At 40.2% G+C, this 18,722-nt stretch overlaps 1 protein-coding gene across 2 annotated transcripts in view; it reads left to right on the forward strand.

Moving 5' to 3' along the window:
* The first annotated feature begins 3,507 nt into the window (after positions 1-3,507).
* LOC131217692 (dehydrogenase/reductase SDR family member FEY-like) overlaps positions 3,508-18,722 on the forward strand; it is a 28,183-nt gene continuing 12,968 nt past the window's right edge. Inside the window, exons 1-6 of one of the 2 annotated variants that reach the window (XM_058212672.1) lie at positions 3,508-3,681; positions 5,273-5,464; positions 5,875-6,139; positions 9,752-9,872; positions 11,493-11,610; positions 17,779-17,915. In XM_058212672.1, coding sequence (XP_058068655.1) covers positions 5,901-6,139; positions 9,752-9,872; positions 11,493-11,610; positions 17,779-17,915 — 615 coding nt within the window. In that variant the 5' untranslated portion in view covers positions 3,508-3,681; positions 5,273-5,464; positions 5,875-5,900. The remainder of the gene's footprint in view (positions 3,682-5,272; positions 5,465-5,874; positions 6,140-9,751; positions 9,873-11,492; positions 11,611-17,778; positions 17,916-18,722) is intronic. The other variant, XM_058212671.1, reaches the window with a different exon arrangement.

The raw sequence follows: 18,722 nt of genomic DNA on the forward strand, positions 1-18,722 counted from the left end.
TTTGTTGTTGTGCTGGATGCTACTGAAAGGTATAAAAGACCTCCTAGTGTCTTGGATACCAACCATTATTTTTTGAAAATTTTGTTTTGAAAACTATTCCACATGAGTGGTTACACCTCCTGGAGATTTTATTACAACGGTTTTTTTTTTTTTTTTTATAAATTCCTAGGCGTTTTCTTCTGCATATGAAAGCACTGTCAAGAAGTCATTGGGGGGTTTTTTCCCCCACTCTCTACCTCATCAGTGTGTCACTGTCCCTTCCGAAATATTTCTTTTGCCTTCCTTCTCCATCATTCTTCATCACCATTTATCCTTCCACTCTCTTGTCTTCTTCATTTTGTCCTTTTTCCATAGCTGGTGGTCAAAGTAGCTCTCAAGGCCCCTCAAATGTGGAGTTTTTGAGATCCACTATTGGAAGTGATGAAGCATCTTATAGTCTTTTTCATGAAGAGCTTGTGAGAAGAGAAAACATCTTTATAAGTCCCTTTGATGAGGCCGTTTATGAGGGTTTGGTAGAGCCTTTTGGTGAGGTGAATATCATTAATGGGAGAGCTTCAACCACCATTAATGGAGGGGAGATGGGTATTAAAGAGGCATTGGGTGATGAATTTGGGGAGCACTGGGTGGTTGATAGTTTGGATTGGTCCATGTATGGTGGGCCACTTAGTAGAGAACTTGGGAGCTTTGTAGCACCTATTTTGGGTGATTTTTTGCATGGGTGAGATGATCAGTGGTTAGATGGCTCTTCTTTTGGGTTGGATGACGGATCTGATTAGTCATAAATCATAATTTTGACCACAACATAGTAGGACGATAGATCCGATCGATCATAGATCTGAATCTTGACCACAACATAGTGGGACGACAGATCCGATTAGTCATAGATTGGAATCTTGACCACAACACAGTGGGACGACGGATTCAATCGATCGTAGATTGGAATCTTGACCACAAAATAGCACAGGACGACGGACTCGATTGGTAACAAATCAAAATCTTGACCACCATCCACGAATAGATATGTATCATGAAAGCCGGAGTTGATCACAACCATCCTTCCAAATCAGCCTAAAAACAATCAAGTCTGATTATCCTGTGAGATGATGGAACCGATCAACCATCTCTAATTGAACTCTTGATCATGACTACTAATCAGACTTGCATCAAATGAACCATGCCCAGCAGATCTCAATCCCAGTTGCGACAACTAAAATCCAAGCAAGAAAATACATCTTCAAAATCCATAATCCCTAGTTGAGTTGATCTCCATCACAAACAACATGCATGCTAAACCCTCACATGTTTTCAGTAAAAACAAACTTACTTGAAGTCCCATAGGCATGCCTAGTGGAGATGACTAATAGCTGGACATATTTCAAAATCATTTTGCAATAAAGACCCCCATGGAGTATCACTCCCCAGAGTGGGGAAACTTTTAAAATAAAGCGTTAGATTTTCAAGGCACTAAGAGATCTTCCATATGTCTGGGTGGGAGTCGATGTAAAATCAAATAAGATCCGATACCTCATGGTTTCCCTGGAGATTATTGGATCCAAATGCACATTAAAGTACGATCGAACTGAACTCCAGTGTTAGCTCCATTATATCAAATACTAATGCTATAAAAAGACGATAGGCTAAGACTGGTCAGAAGAAATCATCCAAACGGCGAAAAAGACAAATTGTAACTTAAGTGTCAAAACCAAAAGATTGCATGGAAAGAGGTCACCTGCACGTACCTAGGCGTTGATGCTTGCAGAATTTGATTGAGTCTAAGTCGACATAGTGAGTTTCCCATAAAGCCGTAGAAAATGCAAGGCAAGTAAGCACTTTGATGATCAAACAAAACAAGTACTTCTAGGGTGATTTGGGAAGCAATTGACAATCCAGTACCAGGTCAGTATCCTTGTAAGGCCATAGAAAATGCATGGGCTCTACTGTAACTTTCCGATGTTAGTACCGATCAGAAGCAAAAGGGTTACGATTGGTGACCCGCACAGGGACAATCGCAACATTTTCCTTAAATCCCTACGATATGTGCGAGTTATCTATTTTCGGGCAGCCAACTGACACAGACACAAAAAAAGGTAATGAATCCATATTGTAATTCATGGTTGATTGGCAAAGGCAGGGTATCCACTCGCTTTAGCATTTGGTTGTTCACAACCTCTGCCAAAGAGGGGCATCCGTAGACACCCTACCCCAGGCTAATAAGCTGATTGAGTTTGAATGGATGGATGAACAACTGAACTCCAATCCTAAACCCTAACCTAGAAGCCTAAACCCTAAGAACCCCTATCACAAACCCTAAAACTCAGCCCATCTAACCCAGTCAACCCAGTCAGCCTAACCAAAAATCCTAGGAACCCAAAACCCTAGAGCCATGAGTCGGCTTGGTGAGTCAACTTGCTCGATTAACTCACTATGTCAACTCACCCGATCAGCTTACACAACCTCACAACCCAGTCTACTCACCTATTTAAGCCCAAAACCAAGCATGAACCCAAGCCCAATCGGAGAAATGGTCGAAACCTCAAAGCAACAACCCTCACAATAGAGCCCACACACTTGGATGATGTTGCCTGTCAAAGCAGGGAGTCCAAGTGGGGACCGACGGTAGCCAGGTTGCCGCTGACCACGTGACACTCCCCCTCTTTGGGGCAACGTTCCTCAAGCATGTGGAACTCTTCTTTTTCAAGTCCTAAGTGTGTGGTTTAGGTGCATTTACTCCGATGCATATCTCATTACCCGAAATTATCCTTTTACCACCTCATCTAACTCACGAGATGTTTCCATGTGGTAATCTCCAATCACAACCCTTCAACAATTGTTTGCTCCTAGGATCACCGGGAATTATTAAAAAATCGGGTCGAGAGACTATAAATAGCCTAATTCCCTCCTCATTTCAAACATTTCGAATCATCAAGAAGAAGTTAAAGAAGCATCCCTCCACCAAGGAGAGTGAGAGTGAGACAGAGAGAGAGCCCAACCTTGGTCTAGCTTATCATAACTAGAGTCCAAGCCTCCTGAGCCACCTAAGTTCAAATTTAAGCCACTTAATTTAGCCTTGCAACACTATCGTTCATCCAACCGTTCAAGCTTTTATTAGTCTCATCAGATCAGCGCATTAGCATCGTGCAACATTCATTCCTCTATCAACCTCCTTGCTCCTCACATACATCAGTATCATAGTGCATTTTTTCATTGCTTTCTTACACCTTATTGGCGGGTGTATGCTTTGTGGCTTATCGATATAATTAGATCTTGTCCAACAGAAACCTTATCTAGTTAGCCGTTGTTTTAGCATATATGCTGCATTCCATCATTTTCCATTGTATCTGACTAACGGGACTCTGAGACTTGTCGATATAATCACAATAGCCTCTAGTACAAGGCAGATCCGATTACAAGATCTGCCTTGTAAGTCTAACACACCATTCCTACCTGAATTATAGGATTAGTTTAAACTTTTTGTGTTTCTGATTTACTGTTTACATCTGTTGATAGGGTGAATAGCCTCTAGCACAAGTGGTGAATGCGCCAGCTGCTGCAGATCAGGGCCAAGCTGCTACTCCAGTAGTGGTCATAGTGGTCATTGCTCTAGTCCTTGTGCTAATCTACTTGCAGCCGCTAGGGCGGAGAATCGTGGCCGTTTATCATCGTTGTTGTTAATGGGGACCGGTTAGCTTCATTTCTCTTTGTTTTTCATCATCTTATAAACATAAATTTACAAGTGTATGTTACATCGGAGCTTTCTATTAGATCTTTAGATCTTTTGGACTAGACATCGGGCTGTTTAACTTCTCAGGTGGGCCACAATATATTGATTCGCAGAACACAGCTGAAATTTCCTTTTATTTATTTTAATCCGTCCATTTGATTTGTACACAATGGCCCACCTGAGCAGTGAATGAGAGAGGTGTTTAGAAAGAAGAAATAATGCACTATGGCCTACCTGATGGAAAGCTTAGAAACCAGATTGGCACTTGTGCTTCTCTTTCTGTAGTGAGATTGTTGTTGATGTGAACAAATACATGTAACTGACATTTGATTGGTGAGATTACAATTTGTTTTTACTAGCTTTATATTCATCTATGAGAGTTACACTCTCTGATGTACGAGATTCCACACAATTGGGAAACATGGTTTGGGCAATCCAAACCTTCGATCTGATTGGTATAAATATACCAAAAATCCCATATTAGAAGATCTTATATTTCAATCTTACCCCACAGATTGATGGTTAAGAAGAGATACACCAATAATCCACATTTCTACACAACTTGATACATGCAAAAATACTTCACTGTTCTGCTGCATTTTCAGTGTTGCAGCTCAGATTACCAGCAAAATTATATGTGCTTACATATGCTGTGTAAATGCATATGCCTCTGTGTTTGATGTGCATACTTGTAAAAAGCGTGCATTTTGTATTATTGATGCGCACCCATCATGGAGTGATAGAGTGACTTGCCTATTCCTAAATATTTGGATCTTTCCATCTAAAGTTGACCAAGTCAGCCATGACTTATATAAATTCATCATGGTGCCCTTTATTGAATCAGAATTCAATCCTTTATAATCCTAATGTATACCACCATACATCCCTGTACTGAGGGCTTGATTCCCAAACCAGATGGGAGTAGTTTGACTAAGTCATCCAGTTTCTTGAGTTATGTAATGCAGTCAAGTCTAGAAGGTGGTGAGTTTTATTTGTACTTTTCAATTTCCATATGTTTTGAACTTTTTATAGAACTTTTGCTTCCGTCCCAATATTTGATTGTGATGATGCTGGTCTGCAAGTCTTTCTAGTGTCTGATCAATATCTGAAACTATGTCGGAAAGCCCGTGAAATAATTATATGCATGTCTGTTGCAGGACTCTTGTCTATGCTTCCTAATTATGGGTTGTCACTGATTTTCAAAGTAGATTAAGAAATCATAAGAAAGTGGTAATCCCAGATATTACAACTCAATTGATGTGTGACCCACCTTTACTATTACATTTTGCCAGAAATCTTTTGATTTTGATTTTGAAGTGCTCGCTACTGTTATGGCATGCATAATAGATTTCACAGAGTAATTATAGAATGGCACAGGTTTTAATCTTCCGATAACACGCTACATATTTGAATGATTAGTGATTATTTTGTTCAAGGCATTAGTGAATTGAATCAATTGATACCATAATTCTGATAGTAGATGTGTAATCAGGTATCCACTGCTTAGCCTATTACTTCTGAACGTTCCTTTTGGCATGCATGTCTCTACAGGTCAATGATGGAAGGGAAACTCAATTTATAAAACCACTGCCTACAGGTTCATTCGGTGATAGCGTTTTGCTGATTGTTGCCCTCTGTTTTCACTCTGTATTTGAGGGCATTGCAACTGGAGTTGCAGGTAAGATGAGATACATGCATAAAGATGCAACTGCCTTGCAAAGCATGCTAGCAGTTCAGAGAAAGGTTAATCTGTTTGTGAATTTTATATTAATCTTGCATGCGCTGGACCGCATAGTACCATTTCCCATATATATATATATATATATATGCATGCGGCTTTGTTTCATGCAGCGGCTCTGGCCCAAACTAGTTCACAGTCAGTATCAGGTTTTAGAATACCGGTCCAAACTGAAAACTAGGGGTGGTCACGGGTTAGTCCGGGCTCTGCCCGCCCTGCATTTTAAGACCCAAGCTGGGCCCATGGGCCAAGAGAGTAGGTTGGTGGGCTACCCGGCCTATTGACCAGGCTGGTATTTTATGACCGTGGGCCTTAGAAACGAGTGGACCCGAGCTCGCAACTTCTACACCAGCTCAGCAATTCCCCCAGACAAGCGATTCCCCCACTTTGACTGGCATAGTGGCATTTGCTGCAGGTGTAGAGAGAGGCTGAGAGAGGAAGATGGGTTCATCAAGCACAACAGCAACCACTACAACCACAACAACCACAATAACAACAACGGAGAAGAAAGGGCTGGGATGGATGGAATGGCTGAGAGGTTGGTTTTACGTAATTTACGAGATGCTCTTCCAGCGGATCACTGCCAGCCATATCCCCAACCCTCTTGATTTGTCCCCTCTCCCCGATCTCACTTGCATCGTTACCGGTTCCACCAGTGGAATTGGCCTCGAAATCGCCAGGTATCTACCTCTTTTGCCCTCCATTCATCTTCTTCTATGATGTTGATTCTTGCTAGCTTTATTGCTCTTTTTTCTAGATTTTTTTATGTGTGGGATGTCGGCATTGTCCATAGATGATCATTCCATCTGTCACATTCGTCTTTTTTTTTTTTTTTTTCCTTTTAATATGGAAAAGTTGATTTTCTGAATAAATTTGACAATTTCTTTTTTGGGTTTTGTTTGATTTTTTTTTTTTTTTTTTTAAAATGAAATTTCATCGTTGGTGTTTTTGAGATTTATAGGTATCCATGGTTTTTCCTCAAGGTTCGAAATATTGTGTGATATCACTGTTGATCACATTTGTTGACTTATTATTATTTTTAATTTTTTTTTTATGATATGGGAAAGTTGGTTTTTCCAAATGAATTCGACCATTTCGTTTGTTTTGTTTTGTTTTGTTTTTTTTTTTTTTTAATAAAATAAAATGAAATGTGATGAGGCTGGTTTTGATGTTTATGAATTTCCACAGTTTTCTCTATCAGGGTTTGAAATATTGTGCAGTATCATGGCAGGAATTTATCACAATATGAGATGATACATTTGATTATTATTATTATTATTATTTTAAATCTCTGTGTGATTTTGGACTCCATTTGTATCATACTTCACATTCGTGGTGGAATATATTGACAATACAAGCAATATTTTCCAATCCATACCTGTGTTGTGATATGAATCTCTGCAATCGCGGGATGATTTTATTGGGATACTTTGATAATGAGATACGATATTTTGAACCTTGGTTTTTGTTTTATCATTTTTTGAGATGTGAAGTGGTTTTATCTGCTTTGATGAGGAGGTTGTTCTTTATGATTGATATTGGGAAGAATTTGGATGTAGGTTGAATTTTGTAAACAATCACTTTGTTATCATGATGCGTACATCTTTGTTAATTTGAGTGGTGGACTTGTATTTATATGCATTTCTTCATAGATATAATGTATTTTGATAAATTATGATGTGGGTCTTTATCTGTTGATGAGTGGGTGTTTATCTTTATGGATATCTTTTTGCTATGCTGTTTTCCTTTTATAAGTAACCTTCTTATTATTTTTAATTGGCAGATGAAAATTTTATGAGCAGAAGGATTTCTGTAAACACTAAACCAATTCTGGATAAATTTTTAGTACCTTTTAGTTTATGTAACAAATGGTAGTGTCAGTATGTAAGAAGCTAAATGGTTTTGTAGCAATCCAAATAATTCCTTTTTCTCTTCCTTACGGCAGTTCGTGTAATCAAGAGATAATTTCATCCTCGTTGTTATCTCATCCTTTGATAACTTCTCCCCTTCCGCTTTGATATCAATGGCCTGAATACCCCTATGAGTGTTTTTAACTTCATCCTCCTAACTCCCCAGCACCTCCCTCTTCCATACGTTGATCCTGCCTTATAAGAGTTTGAGTTTTTGACTTAATTTGAACCTTGCATAACCCTCCACCCCAAAGGACTTCCATCACTCTCTCACCAAATTTGAAAAATGTTCACAACCCCAAGTGTAGGGTCGTGATGTAGTAATAATCTCCGTGAGACTGAAGTCGAATCCATAGGGACTAATCTCGTGAGTATTCTGAAAGCAACTAGAAGTAGAACTAGAAAAAGATATGAATCTAAATCTGAAATAAAAGGAAGTAATTGTGAGAGATTTAATTAGAAACTTAAGAAATTCAAAGGTGGGAACTAGGGTTTCCAAGGATTCACTTGTAGTGATAAGGGAGCCCTCTTTCTTGATTCACGTAACACAATTGGAATTGAAGTCCTATCCTATCCAATTGGAAGATATATCAATAAAACTAAATCTGAACTTCCATTGACCTAATTCTCAATGAAGGAGAACTATGATAATTGGCAGGGATTCCATTACCAAACCATGCACAGGAGGCAATGACAAACAACCGGATTTACCAATTCTATAATCTCAGAACAGGAGAATTGTGAAGATTAGGAAGGATTCCATCACCCTACCATGCCCAAGGGACGATGGTGAACAACAAGACTTACTAAATTTACAGTCTCAAATCAGGAAAAGAAGATACTTAAAGTTATTGCAAATCTACTGTAATTTGAGTCACAATAAATCATTAAAAACTGAAAGTATTCCTTAAATACCAAATTAAAATTTATAAAGGTTCATCATAAATATGAATCAAAGTAATAGAAACAACCCATCATGCTACAAGCTTCACCTCTTAGCCCTAGCTAAGAGGTTTAGTCAACCATAGACATGATTGGATCTAAAACCTTAGAGGAAAACATGAAAAACTAAGGAGAAAGAGAAAAAAAACGCTTAACGATGGCTCTCCACCCTTGTGCTTTGCTCCTCCAAACCCTATTTATAGTTGTGCAACACCTCCTGTCGCACTGACTTGGAAAAATCTAGAAACTGCCTCAAATTTACGTAGTTTCGATTCTATCGAAGTGTCTTCGATATGTCCTTCGATTCTAGCGAACAATCTTTGATTGAATCGAAGGTTGGTCTAGAACTGTCCAGCGAGTTTGGCCTCAAAATCATGAAATTCTCGATTCTATCAAAGTGTCTTTGATATGGTCTTCGATACTATCTAACGATCTTCGATAGAATTGAAGTTTGTTCTGGCAGTTTTTCAGAATTAGACTTTTCTGGTCCCATAATTCAAGATTCCTTTTCTTCACTTCAAGTCTTCGATTCTCTTCCTTCATCACTCGGTTTCCTTGGATCTTTGGCATGTGAATTGTTCAATCTTTGTCTCCTAAGATCCATCCCTTGCCTTGGTGATCTTTAAGCATCAAATTCATGCTTTTAACACCTTTTCCAATCCAAGCTCTTAAATTCACCTTGCAACACAAATATGAGTAAAATAAGACATTAAACCTTATCATGTTGATAAAACCAAGATATAAATGGGGGATATTATGCAATATTTGACCCTCAATAAAAAACCCTTTACTTATACCTACATAAGCTCAAATCTAAATGGTCTTGGACCCCAATTCTCCTCCTCACCTTCCAATATAGTCAGATAGTGTTTAGACATTGGCCTTGGAAGACCTCATTGATGCACTAACGGAAACTTCTCCACCCACGTACTAAGCCGAGACCAAGAACCTATCAATTTTGGACAGGACCATCCTTTCTTGCGAGTTCGTCCAATTAAATTTAACTTCTCCCAATGGAATATCCACCATGTCATGCCTTTCCACCCAATTTGAGAACTAAGGTATCACTTTGAATTCACTATTTGCACTCATGCTCTGCTTTTGCTTTGTAGGCTTTTGTACTTGCCAACACTTTGAGACAAATGCTTCCTTGATCACACTTTCCCTCCGTCTGCATGCCTTACACTGTGTGCAAGCTTTAGACCATATAAGTAACGATCAACAGGAAAAAAATATAAATAGGGTTTATCTTGAATTACCATATTGATGTTTGCTTGATGTGGGTGTGGACAGTGTTAAGAACAGAAATCTTTTAAAAAATGGACTGTCCTTGTTACATGCCAAGTAGAATTTCTGCCTGAGAGGTTTGTAACTTTTCTTGTCATTCTTTTCGAGAAGTTTTTGCTTACTTTAATTAGAAATTTGCTCTCACTAAAACAGGCAATTGGCAGAGTCAGGGGCACATGTTGTCATGGCAGTGAGGAACCCGAAAGCAGCTCATGATTTGATTCAGAAGTGGCAGAATGAATGGTCTGGAATTGGGGCGCCCCTTAATGTTGAGGTATCTATTAACTGTAAGTAATGTACATTTGCATGTGAATGTACATATATAGGGATGAGATCCACCACTTTGTGAAGCACAAAATGTTTGTTTATCTACTTTCTATATTGTATATGCATCACATTCATGTGATGATCTGAATTGTACATTCATTGGGAAAAACCATGAATGGATCATATAGACCAAAAGTTACGATGATTGGACAATGCTAATCATTAAAAAGTAGCACACAAAAATTACTACCCGGCCAATAATGTTTGCACTCCATCTTTTACATGGCAAGGATTCTGATCATTGTGATTTTTGGACTGTGTTCTAGTTATGGAGCCATATTGTATCATCATATGCACACCACATGCATGACATAGAAAGTGGAGGCATGAAAACTGTGCTTCTAATAGTGGATCTCATTGTGCACACACGTACACATGTACTTGCATATACCAGTTACCATATACTATATATGCATGTTACGCACATTACATATGCTTCAGAACTGATCAAGGTGGCTGTCTCTTTTATAACACTATTGGTAGGATCCATTTGTGGCATGCATGAGAGCTATGGTCTGTGATAGTGGAACGGTGGAACAAGATTCATGTAGCTGACCCCAATTAGTTGGGATAAGGCTTAGCTGATGATGAGGAGGAGGAGAGGTGTGAAGTAGGGCAGGCAGCTTGGGTTCGAGTTCAGGTCGGGGTGGGCGGCATTGTCAAGGTCCTCGGGTTGGGCTCAAGTTGAAAAATGCCAACCTGATTTGAGTTCTGGTTGAGCAAATTCAGGTCGGGAATTGTCACATGTATTTTGGTTGGGTTGGGTCGGTCAGGTCAGGTTGGGTTAGATCAAGTTGGATTGAGTATAGAGGACTTCGGTTGGGTTTAGGTTGGGCGCCCAAGGTTGGAATGCGGATCGGGTCAGGTTGCAGATTTGGTCTTGATGTCGGATTGGACTTGGGTTGACCCCAAACCCGAGTCAACATGCGCGAGTTGCACCCCTAGTGTGAAGCATTTGGCATGTTTCATCCCTTCTCATGCTGCAAATGTGATCCACATGTCACACCATTATCTGTCTATGACCGCCCATGTGATGCACCTCCCCTCATGTTGCATCTGTACCTGTTTCCTGACGATCAAACTGAGGGACAAAGGATACTCAACACTTCTAGCTCCTTTTTGTGTGAAGGGTTTGAGTAGACAAATACCTGATACGATTCTCCTGCACTGCTATGCTGGCCCCTCCAATGATGGACCTGCAAACCTATTGACAGGCAAGACCAGTCAAGCAGATGATTGGTATTTTATCCCTTCTCTTGAAACTTGGTGTTGGAGCTCCCCATTTTCCCTACTTGCTGATCTTGTCTAGGGGACTCCTCTATTGTGATTAGATTCCTGTCCAACTGCCCCTAAGGACCATGCTCCTTTTGGAAAACTGAGCTCTGACACAACAAGGAACCATGATTGTACAGGAACCTATATTTACCTAATATAATATAAGGCTGTTTGCATCCGAGTGTTCTTCTCTCTAACAGCAATCATGAGACAGTTCTTGAATACTATATCCACTATTCCATATTTTTCCACTTGCAGGACGACTAACACTAAAATTGTTACTCTTATCAAGGTGATGGAACTTGATCTTCTCTCGCTTGGCTCAGTTGTAAGATTTGCTGAAGCGTGGAATGCACGTTTAGCTCCGTTGCATGTTTTGATCAATAATGCTGGCATCTTTTCAATAGGAGGTCTGTATGGACCGTAATATTTTGACTATCTGCTGTTTTGTAAACTCTGCCTTGTACTGTTTCTACTCTTAGATTCTGGAACTTGTACAATTTCGTTTTTTGATAGGCGGACATTGTTAGTTTGTTAGTTCTACTTGTAATTCTTCTTGACTTTTCAGTGATTCCTAATCCTCTATATTCTAATTCATTAGATCTTTCACACAAGAAAAGGGGAAATTTTATTCTTATCCTATTCATAGCTTCTTTGACTCCTTTTTCTACTTGACTATTCATGTTTCTTGATGACATAACCTATTACAGCCTTAGCTGGAAAAATAAAATAAAATCAGGAAGTCTGATAGTTTTATTAGTTGCTTCATCTTATTGGTGTGATTATTGTTCATCTAGAAAGTGACAGATCATTAATTATAAGAAGAGGCAATTTGCTGGTTATACACTGTTGCCTTCTTTTTTTTCCCAATGATAATTACATAATGCATGCACATAAAATCTGAGGGGGCTTCGGGTGGCATTGACACCACTAGAGAGGCGGTAGAAGAAGAACAAGCGATTGAAAGGTAGATGTAGGAGGTTTTGAGTGAGAAGCCAGACGTTGGTGTCCATCCGAGGTTGGTGATGCATGCACGGTAGGCTCTTCAATGGAGCTTGGTGGCTTTGTTGAAGAAGGTCTCCTCACTGATAGACCTTGGTGAGTGGCTCTCCTCTTGCTGCGGCCTTCGAGAAGAAGGCAAGATACCCAGACCTCTAAGCTCGATCGAGGTCTAGGTGACTTTAAAACAAACTAAGAACTTGGACAAGATAATTTTCATGGGACCATTGTTCAAAGACAATCTAGTTGTGTCCATCAAAACGTGGTCTGATAGGGCAAAGTTTGGCAAGGTGGTGGTGTGGATCTTGTTGTGGGAGCTCCTACTTGAGCTTTGGTTCAAGGAAGTCCTCGTGGAGGTGGGCTCTTGTTGTGGGGAAGTGTTTGCTATTTATCTGGTTATGGAATCATGGATGGAGCTGAGCGCGGCGAGGGTCTGTGTGCAGAAGTATTCTTAGTCGTGTTTCTTTAGTGATAAGGGAAGTGAGAGTTGAGGTCAACGACTCAACGTGATAAGGGAGGATCGGAGGATAGAAGAGGGAAGTCTAAAGGATTGCCGGAGATGCAGACAGAGGGCTGGAGGAGGATAATTGGTGGCGGAGGAAGATGAATGTGCATGCACCCGTGGACCATGGGAGGTTGGCAAGGCCGTGTCGGGGGGGGGGGGGGGGGGGGGTAGATAGTAAGAGGGTGACCGTGTCCCTAGTGAGGCCAAGAGTAGGTGGCGGACTCATGGTTAGTGCATGGCGATGAAAGGCTACCAGGTGGCCTGACTTGGAGTATACATGGTGCCGATCATCAGGTGGTTTGGGAGATAGGTGGTGATTAAGGACAGTGGCAACAGGGTAGAGGCTCGGTATTGCTGCCGCTCTAGATGAATGTAGTGGTGGCTCAAAGGAGCACTGGGTGGTTAGTTCATGGAAGCATCTAGTTCGAAGCTGTCCCGGACGAGCCAATACATGTCCAAGAAAGAGCATGAGTGGAGGATTTGACCCGTGAATGCTCCTTGAGCGTGTGATCTCTCTGGTGTCCCTAGTTCATGTGCCTCTTCACTTAAGCTTCTACATGTGTGGCTCCATCTTAAATCCTTTTCTCTTCTTGAGATGTTCTCTTCCCCTCTTCTCTTCTGTGGAGTGTTGCTAGTTCCCATTTGGTGGAGAATAGCCTTAGTTTTTTTTTTCTTTTCTTGGGTGGTGATATGGAACTCGTCGCTATGGAAGGACACTAGCTAGTGCTGGGAGTTCACTTTGTTAGTGCTATGAAGAGGTGTTGTTGGGTTTTAGATGGATTCTTACTGTCGTATATATTTGAATAGGGTTGTGCAATGATCGGCTTTTTTTTTTTTTGTTGGGGGGGGCGGGGTGAGTTGGATGGCATTCGATGGAGGTGGCACCATTCATGGTGTGTGGGGGGTGACTTCAATGTGATCGGATTTACATATGAGAAAACCAGTGGAGGTCAAATCACGAGGAGTATGCGTGAATTCTCCGATTGGGTGATTAGAAATGATATGGTGCATCTTCTAATAGATGGGGTAAAATTTACTTCGACGAACGGGCAAGAAAGAGAAGTTGGATAGGTTCCTAGTTTCTTCAGTGGTTTGACAAGTACCCTCTTGTGTGATAACGTGGCCTTCTAAGACCGATATCCAACCTTTGCCCAATATTATTGGAGGTTGTTGAGTAGAATTTGGGGCCTAAACCATTTCGATTCGAGCTAATTTGGCTTGAGGTGAAGGGATTTCTTGAGTTAGTGAGGGATTGGTGGACAACGTGGCCTTCCAAGACCGATATCCAACCATCGCCCAATATTATTGGAGGTTGCCGAAGAGGATTTGGGGCCCAAACTGTTTTGGTTTGAGCTAATTTGTCTTGAGGTGAAGGGATTTCTCAAGTTAGTGAGGGATTGGTGGAAATCTTTCCATGTCAAAGGTTATGCCGGGTTCAGATTATTTCAAAAATTAAAGCTCTTGAAAGGCAAGATTATTGAATGGAAGAGGGAGGTGCCGAGGGTGAGGGAGGAGGAAGATGGGGAGACCATTCTTCAGAAAACCCAAGCTATAAATCTAAAGGGGGAGTGCGGAAGATCTCGGAAGCAAAAAGGCGGAGCTTGTTAGTCTCGTGGTAGATTACTTGAAGTGCCTCAAAGAAGAAGAGATAAAATGGAGGCATCACTCTTAGGCTACTTGGCAAGAGACGAAAACACTAAAATTTTCTATAGAATTGCAGTCGTGGAACAATATGATCCATAGTATGATAGTGAATGGAAGTCACGTGGAAGAAAAGAGCCAAGTGTGCGAGAAAAATGTGAAGTTCTATAAAGAGTTGCGGAGTTGCTAACAAATGAAGGGTGGGTTCGTCCTCAGCTGGATACTCTGCCCTTTAACCAGCTTGTGGGTGAAGAAGTTGAGGGTTTAGAAAGCCATTGTTTGTGGAGGAATGAAAGATGTGGCTTGTTGGGGAAGAAGCTGAAGCATTAGAAAAACCATTCTCCATGGTGGAAATCAAAGCTTTGTTAGGGGTTGGACCATTGGATATCATAGGAGTTTGGTGTTATAGCCATCATCCCAAAGTCGAATGAGCTAAGTGCTCGTGGGATTTTAGACCTATTAGTCAATAGGGGAAGCCCTACTAGATCCTTGTCAAAATATTAGCTTGAAGGTTTTGGGCAGTGCTTAGCAACATTATTTCCGAGCCCTAAGGCGTGTTCATAGCAGGAAGGTAGATTTTGGATAATGCTCTTATTGCTCATGACTGCATGGATTTGAGACATACGTGAAGGAAGAATGGTGTTATTTGTAAGTTAGATATTGAGAAAGACTATGATCACATGGGTTGGGACTTTTTGGACTACATGTTAGGGAGGTTAGGCAGCAGTTAAAAATAGAGAAGATGGATCCAAAGATGCATGAGCTTGTCCAGGTTCTTAGTGCTCATAAATGGTTCTCTTAAAAGCTCCCTTTAGACATTAAGAGGCCTCATGCAAGGAAATTCACTATTTCCATTTCTGTTCATGGTGGTGGTAGAAGCTTTGAGCAATATGTTGTTAAAAGGTCAGTCATTTGGGTTGATTAGTGGCTTTAGGGTGGAGAACGCCAATTTCCAGATTTCCCATCTTTAGTTTGCCAATGTAATGATCACCTTTTGCAATGTCGATGAAGGGATGGTGGATAATCTTAGGATGATTGTGAGTTGCTTTGAGGTGGTCTATGGGTTAAATTAATATTCTCAAGAGTGAGTTGCTTGGCATTCAGATGACTAAAGAAGAGGTGGAAAGGCTAGCAACGTTGTTTGGGTGCCTGGCTAGAGATTTTCCATCAAAATACCTTGGGCTCCCTCTTTGTGTAAGTAAGCCTGCATAACACTTGTGGGACATGGTTATTGAAAGTGTTGAAAGGAAGCTGTCTAGGCGGAAAGGACGACACATGCCATTGGGAGGCAGACTCATGTTAATTAAAGTTGCATTGTCCAATCTCCTGATTTATTACCATGTCACTCTTCAAGTGCCCATTGACGGTGTTAGAAATAGTGGAAAGGCTAAGATGCAATCTTCTTTGGCAAGGGGCTGAGGAGAAGAAAAACTTCCATCTTTTAAGGCGAGGTGAGGTGTGCAAGCTGTATAGGGAAGGGGGAGTGGGGATAAGGAAATTGGACCAAATGAATCTTGCTCTGCTTCGAAAGTGGTTATGGGGATTTAGGAAGGACATTGTGAGGATGGGGAGGGAGCTGATTGCAAGTAAATATGGTGTTCAGGAAGGGAGTTGGTGGGTAAAGGATTCGTCTTCATATATAGTCTCGGGGTTATGGAAGGTGGTTGACAAAATGTTACGCGAGTTCAAAGAAGGGGTCGGGTTTTCTTGAGGTTATGGAAGAAGGATTCGATTTTGGCAAAGTCTCTTGATTGGTGAGCTTACTCTCTAGGAGGAATTTTCACTGATAACCAACCTCTCCCTAGATCGGAATGTGTCTATGTCGTAGTGTTTCTCATTTACAAGTGGCACTGAGACATGGTCCCCTCCTTGTAGGAGGAATCTTTCAGATGATGAGGAGATGAAATTCATTTAGCTCTCGGAGAGGCTCCAATGGGTTAAGCTACCTCTGGGAGTTATCGACTTGATGATGAGGTCCAAGGCTAGATGCGGTCAGTTTTCTGTTTATTCCTTATACAATATTTTGGCTAGATTTCATTCGGGTGGGATGCATGCTCCTACGTCCTTTGGTCCTATGGAGCCCTTTGAAGGTAGCGGATTTTGCATGGCTAGCGGGAAAGCATAGGGTGCTAATAATTGACAACTTGCAAAGGAGATCGGTGGTAATCCCCAATTGTTGTCTCATTTGTATGGTAGATGTGGAGTCGGTGAATTATTTATTCATCCACTATGTTTATTTTTTTGGAAGGTGTGGGATAGATTCATCGCTTGTTGTAAGATTTATTGGGTGATTCCTAGATTCATTGATGGGCTGTTTCTAGCATGGCATGGGGAGGAGGTGGGTGTGGTCCATGTGGTGGCTAGCTTTATTGGTGATTATTTGGGCTTCGTGGGGGGAAGAAGCAACCATTGCTTCTGGTATAAAAGTGTGTCAGATCAAGATGTTTTTCAGAGGGCAAAGTCAGATACATGTTCTTATGCTTCCGACCAATTGTTTGGTCTGTGAAGGCAAGGTTGTATGTTGATGTGCGCCTTTGGTGCTTTTAATTGAAGCTCTTAACCTTTCAAAAAAAAAAAAAAAAAAAAATCTATTTTAAAATGTAACTAGGGCATACATTTAAAAAAAAACAGAAAAGATGTAAAAACATAAGAATAAGAAGCCAAATCTGACTCTTCCCAATTTGCCAGATCAGAATTCATGTTTGGCATGGTGTTTGGTAACCCAAAATAATGGAAAATGTGGCATCGTTTCCGTGTTTATTTTGTTCTTGTTTGGATAGGCATCCCTATTACGTGGTCAATAATGGGAAAGAGAAAAAACGAAAGTTGAAATTTACAATAAATTCATCCCCAAGTGAAAAAAAATGAAATTTGTTTTTCAAGGTACTTGACATTTCATTTCCGAACACTTCCATGGATGTACAAGGTAAACCTTTATGTTATATGGAGTGTTTTGGCTGTTTATGTTCTTATATTATTCTTTATAGATAAGACTGCATCTGGGGTTGCACCAAATTATCATGAATTTCATGACTAATCTATGTAATTTGGTGCAAAGTTTCATGATATTTCGTGAAATTTGGTGCAACCAAACACACCCTAAAGTAACCTTAGTGGTTGCACCAAATTATCATGAAATTTCATGACTAATCTATGTAATTTGGTGCAACCAAACAAACCCTAAAGTAACCTTAGCACCCCCCTTCTTGTTTTGTTCTCCTAGAACCCTATACTGATTAAGAACCCTTCATTTGTTTAATCAATTACTGTGGAAAATCTTGTCTCAACTATACGTGTGTTCCTTATCAGTTATTACTCTTTGGCTTTTATAAACAAAACATCTGTAAACTCATTTTTGTCTTTTTAGCATCTAAATCTGGAGAAGATATACAATAACTGGGTTCAACTAATTTGTCTTAGCTCCCATATTCAGAGCCTCAGCGCTTTTCAAAAGATGGGTATGAAGAACACATGCAAGTGAACCATCTGGCGCCAGCTTTGCTGTCAATATTGCTTTTGCCATCTCTAATTAGAGGATCTCCCAGCCGAATTGTTAATATGAATTCCATTGTAAGTTCCTTGCTCACCATTTATCCAAATAGCATTGTCAATATTTGCTTCTTGTAAAATAAGAAAAAATGACAAATTCCTCATAGCATGTGAACTTATAAGATACACATCTTGTAAATGATGAAAGTGGACTTAGTTTTGGAACAAGGGATTGACCAAAAGCCTTCAATTTTCGTAAACTGTTATGGATCAAAACCATTCAAATTTTCAGAATTGTCCCAATTTAATTTTTTTATTGGAAATATTGTATGTGATTCTTAAATGATGGGAGCAACCTGCATATGAAGATTACCCAATCATCTCTCGCCCTTTTAATTTACGAAAGAATCCTTTTTCTCTGATCAAGATTTCATGTATCACCTGTTTCTAACCATCAGCATGATCTTGAATAGTCACTATTGCAATACAGACACAAATGTGTATATACCGTTTCATTAATCATACACAAACTCAAACAATTTTGTTGACCCTATACTAGATGCGCCTGATTGTGCTTCCCCATATGTTAGTCTCGATTCTAACCTCATGGGGTGATCCAAAGCTCACAAAACTAAGATATCAAAATCCCCACGAGTACTCAATTAAAAGAATTAGTCCAATCTAGAACATGATAAGTCAATATGATTCGGACATGATGGGCCTCCCGGATCACAGACTTGATATGATTCTCTAAGCATGTGTCAAGTCAAGCCTAAACATAAAAACTTGCAAACATGATGAACACTCACACTCCTAGATCATAGGTTGCCTAAACCCGCTGAATTGATCATGGATATTTAGGGTACTTGAGAACCATGGACAACAACT

Source organism: Magnolia sinica, chromosome 10 (assembly GCF_029962835.1).
Source record: "Magnolia sinica isolate HGM2019 chromosome 10, MsV1, whole genome shotgun sequence".
NCBI classification, from domain to species: Eukaryota; Viridiplantae; Streptophyta; class Magnoliopsida; order Magnoliales; family Magnoliaceae; genus Magnolia; species Magnolia sinica.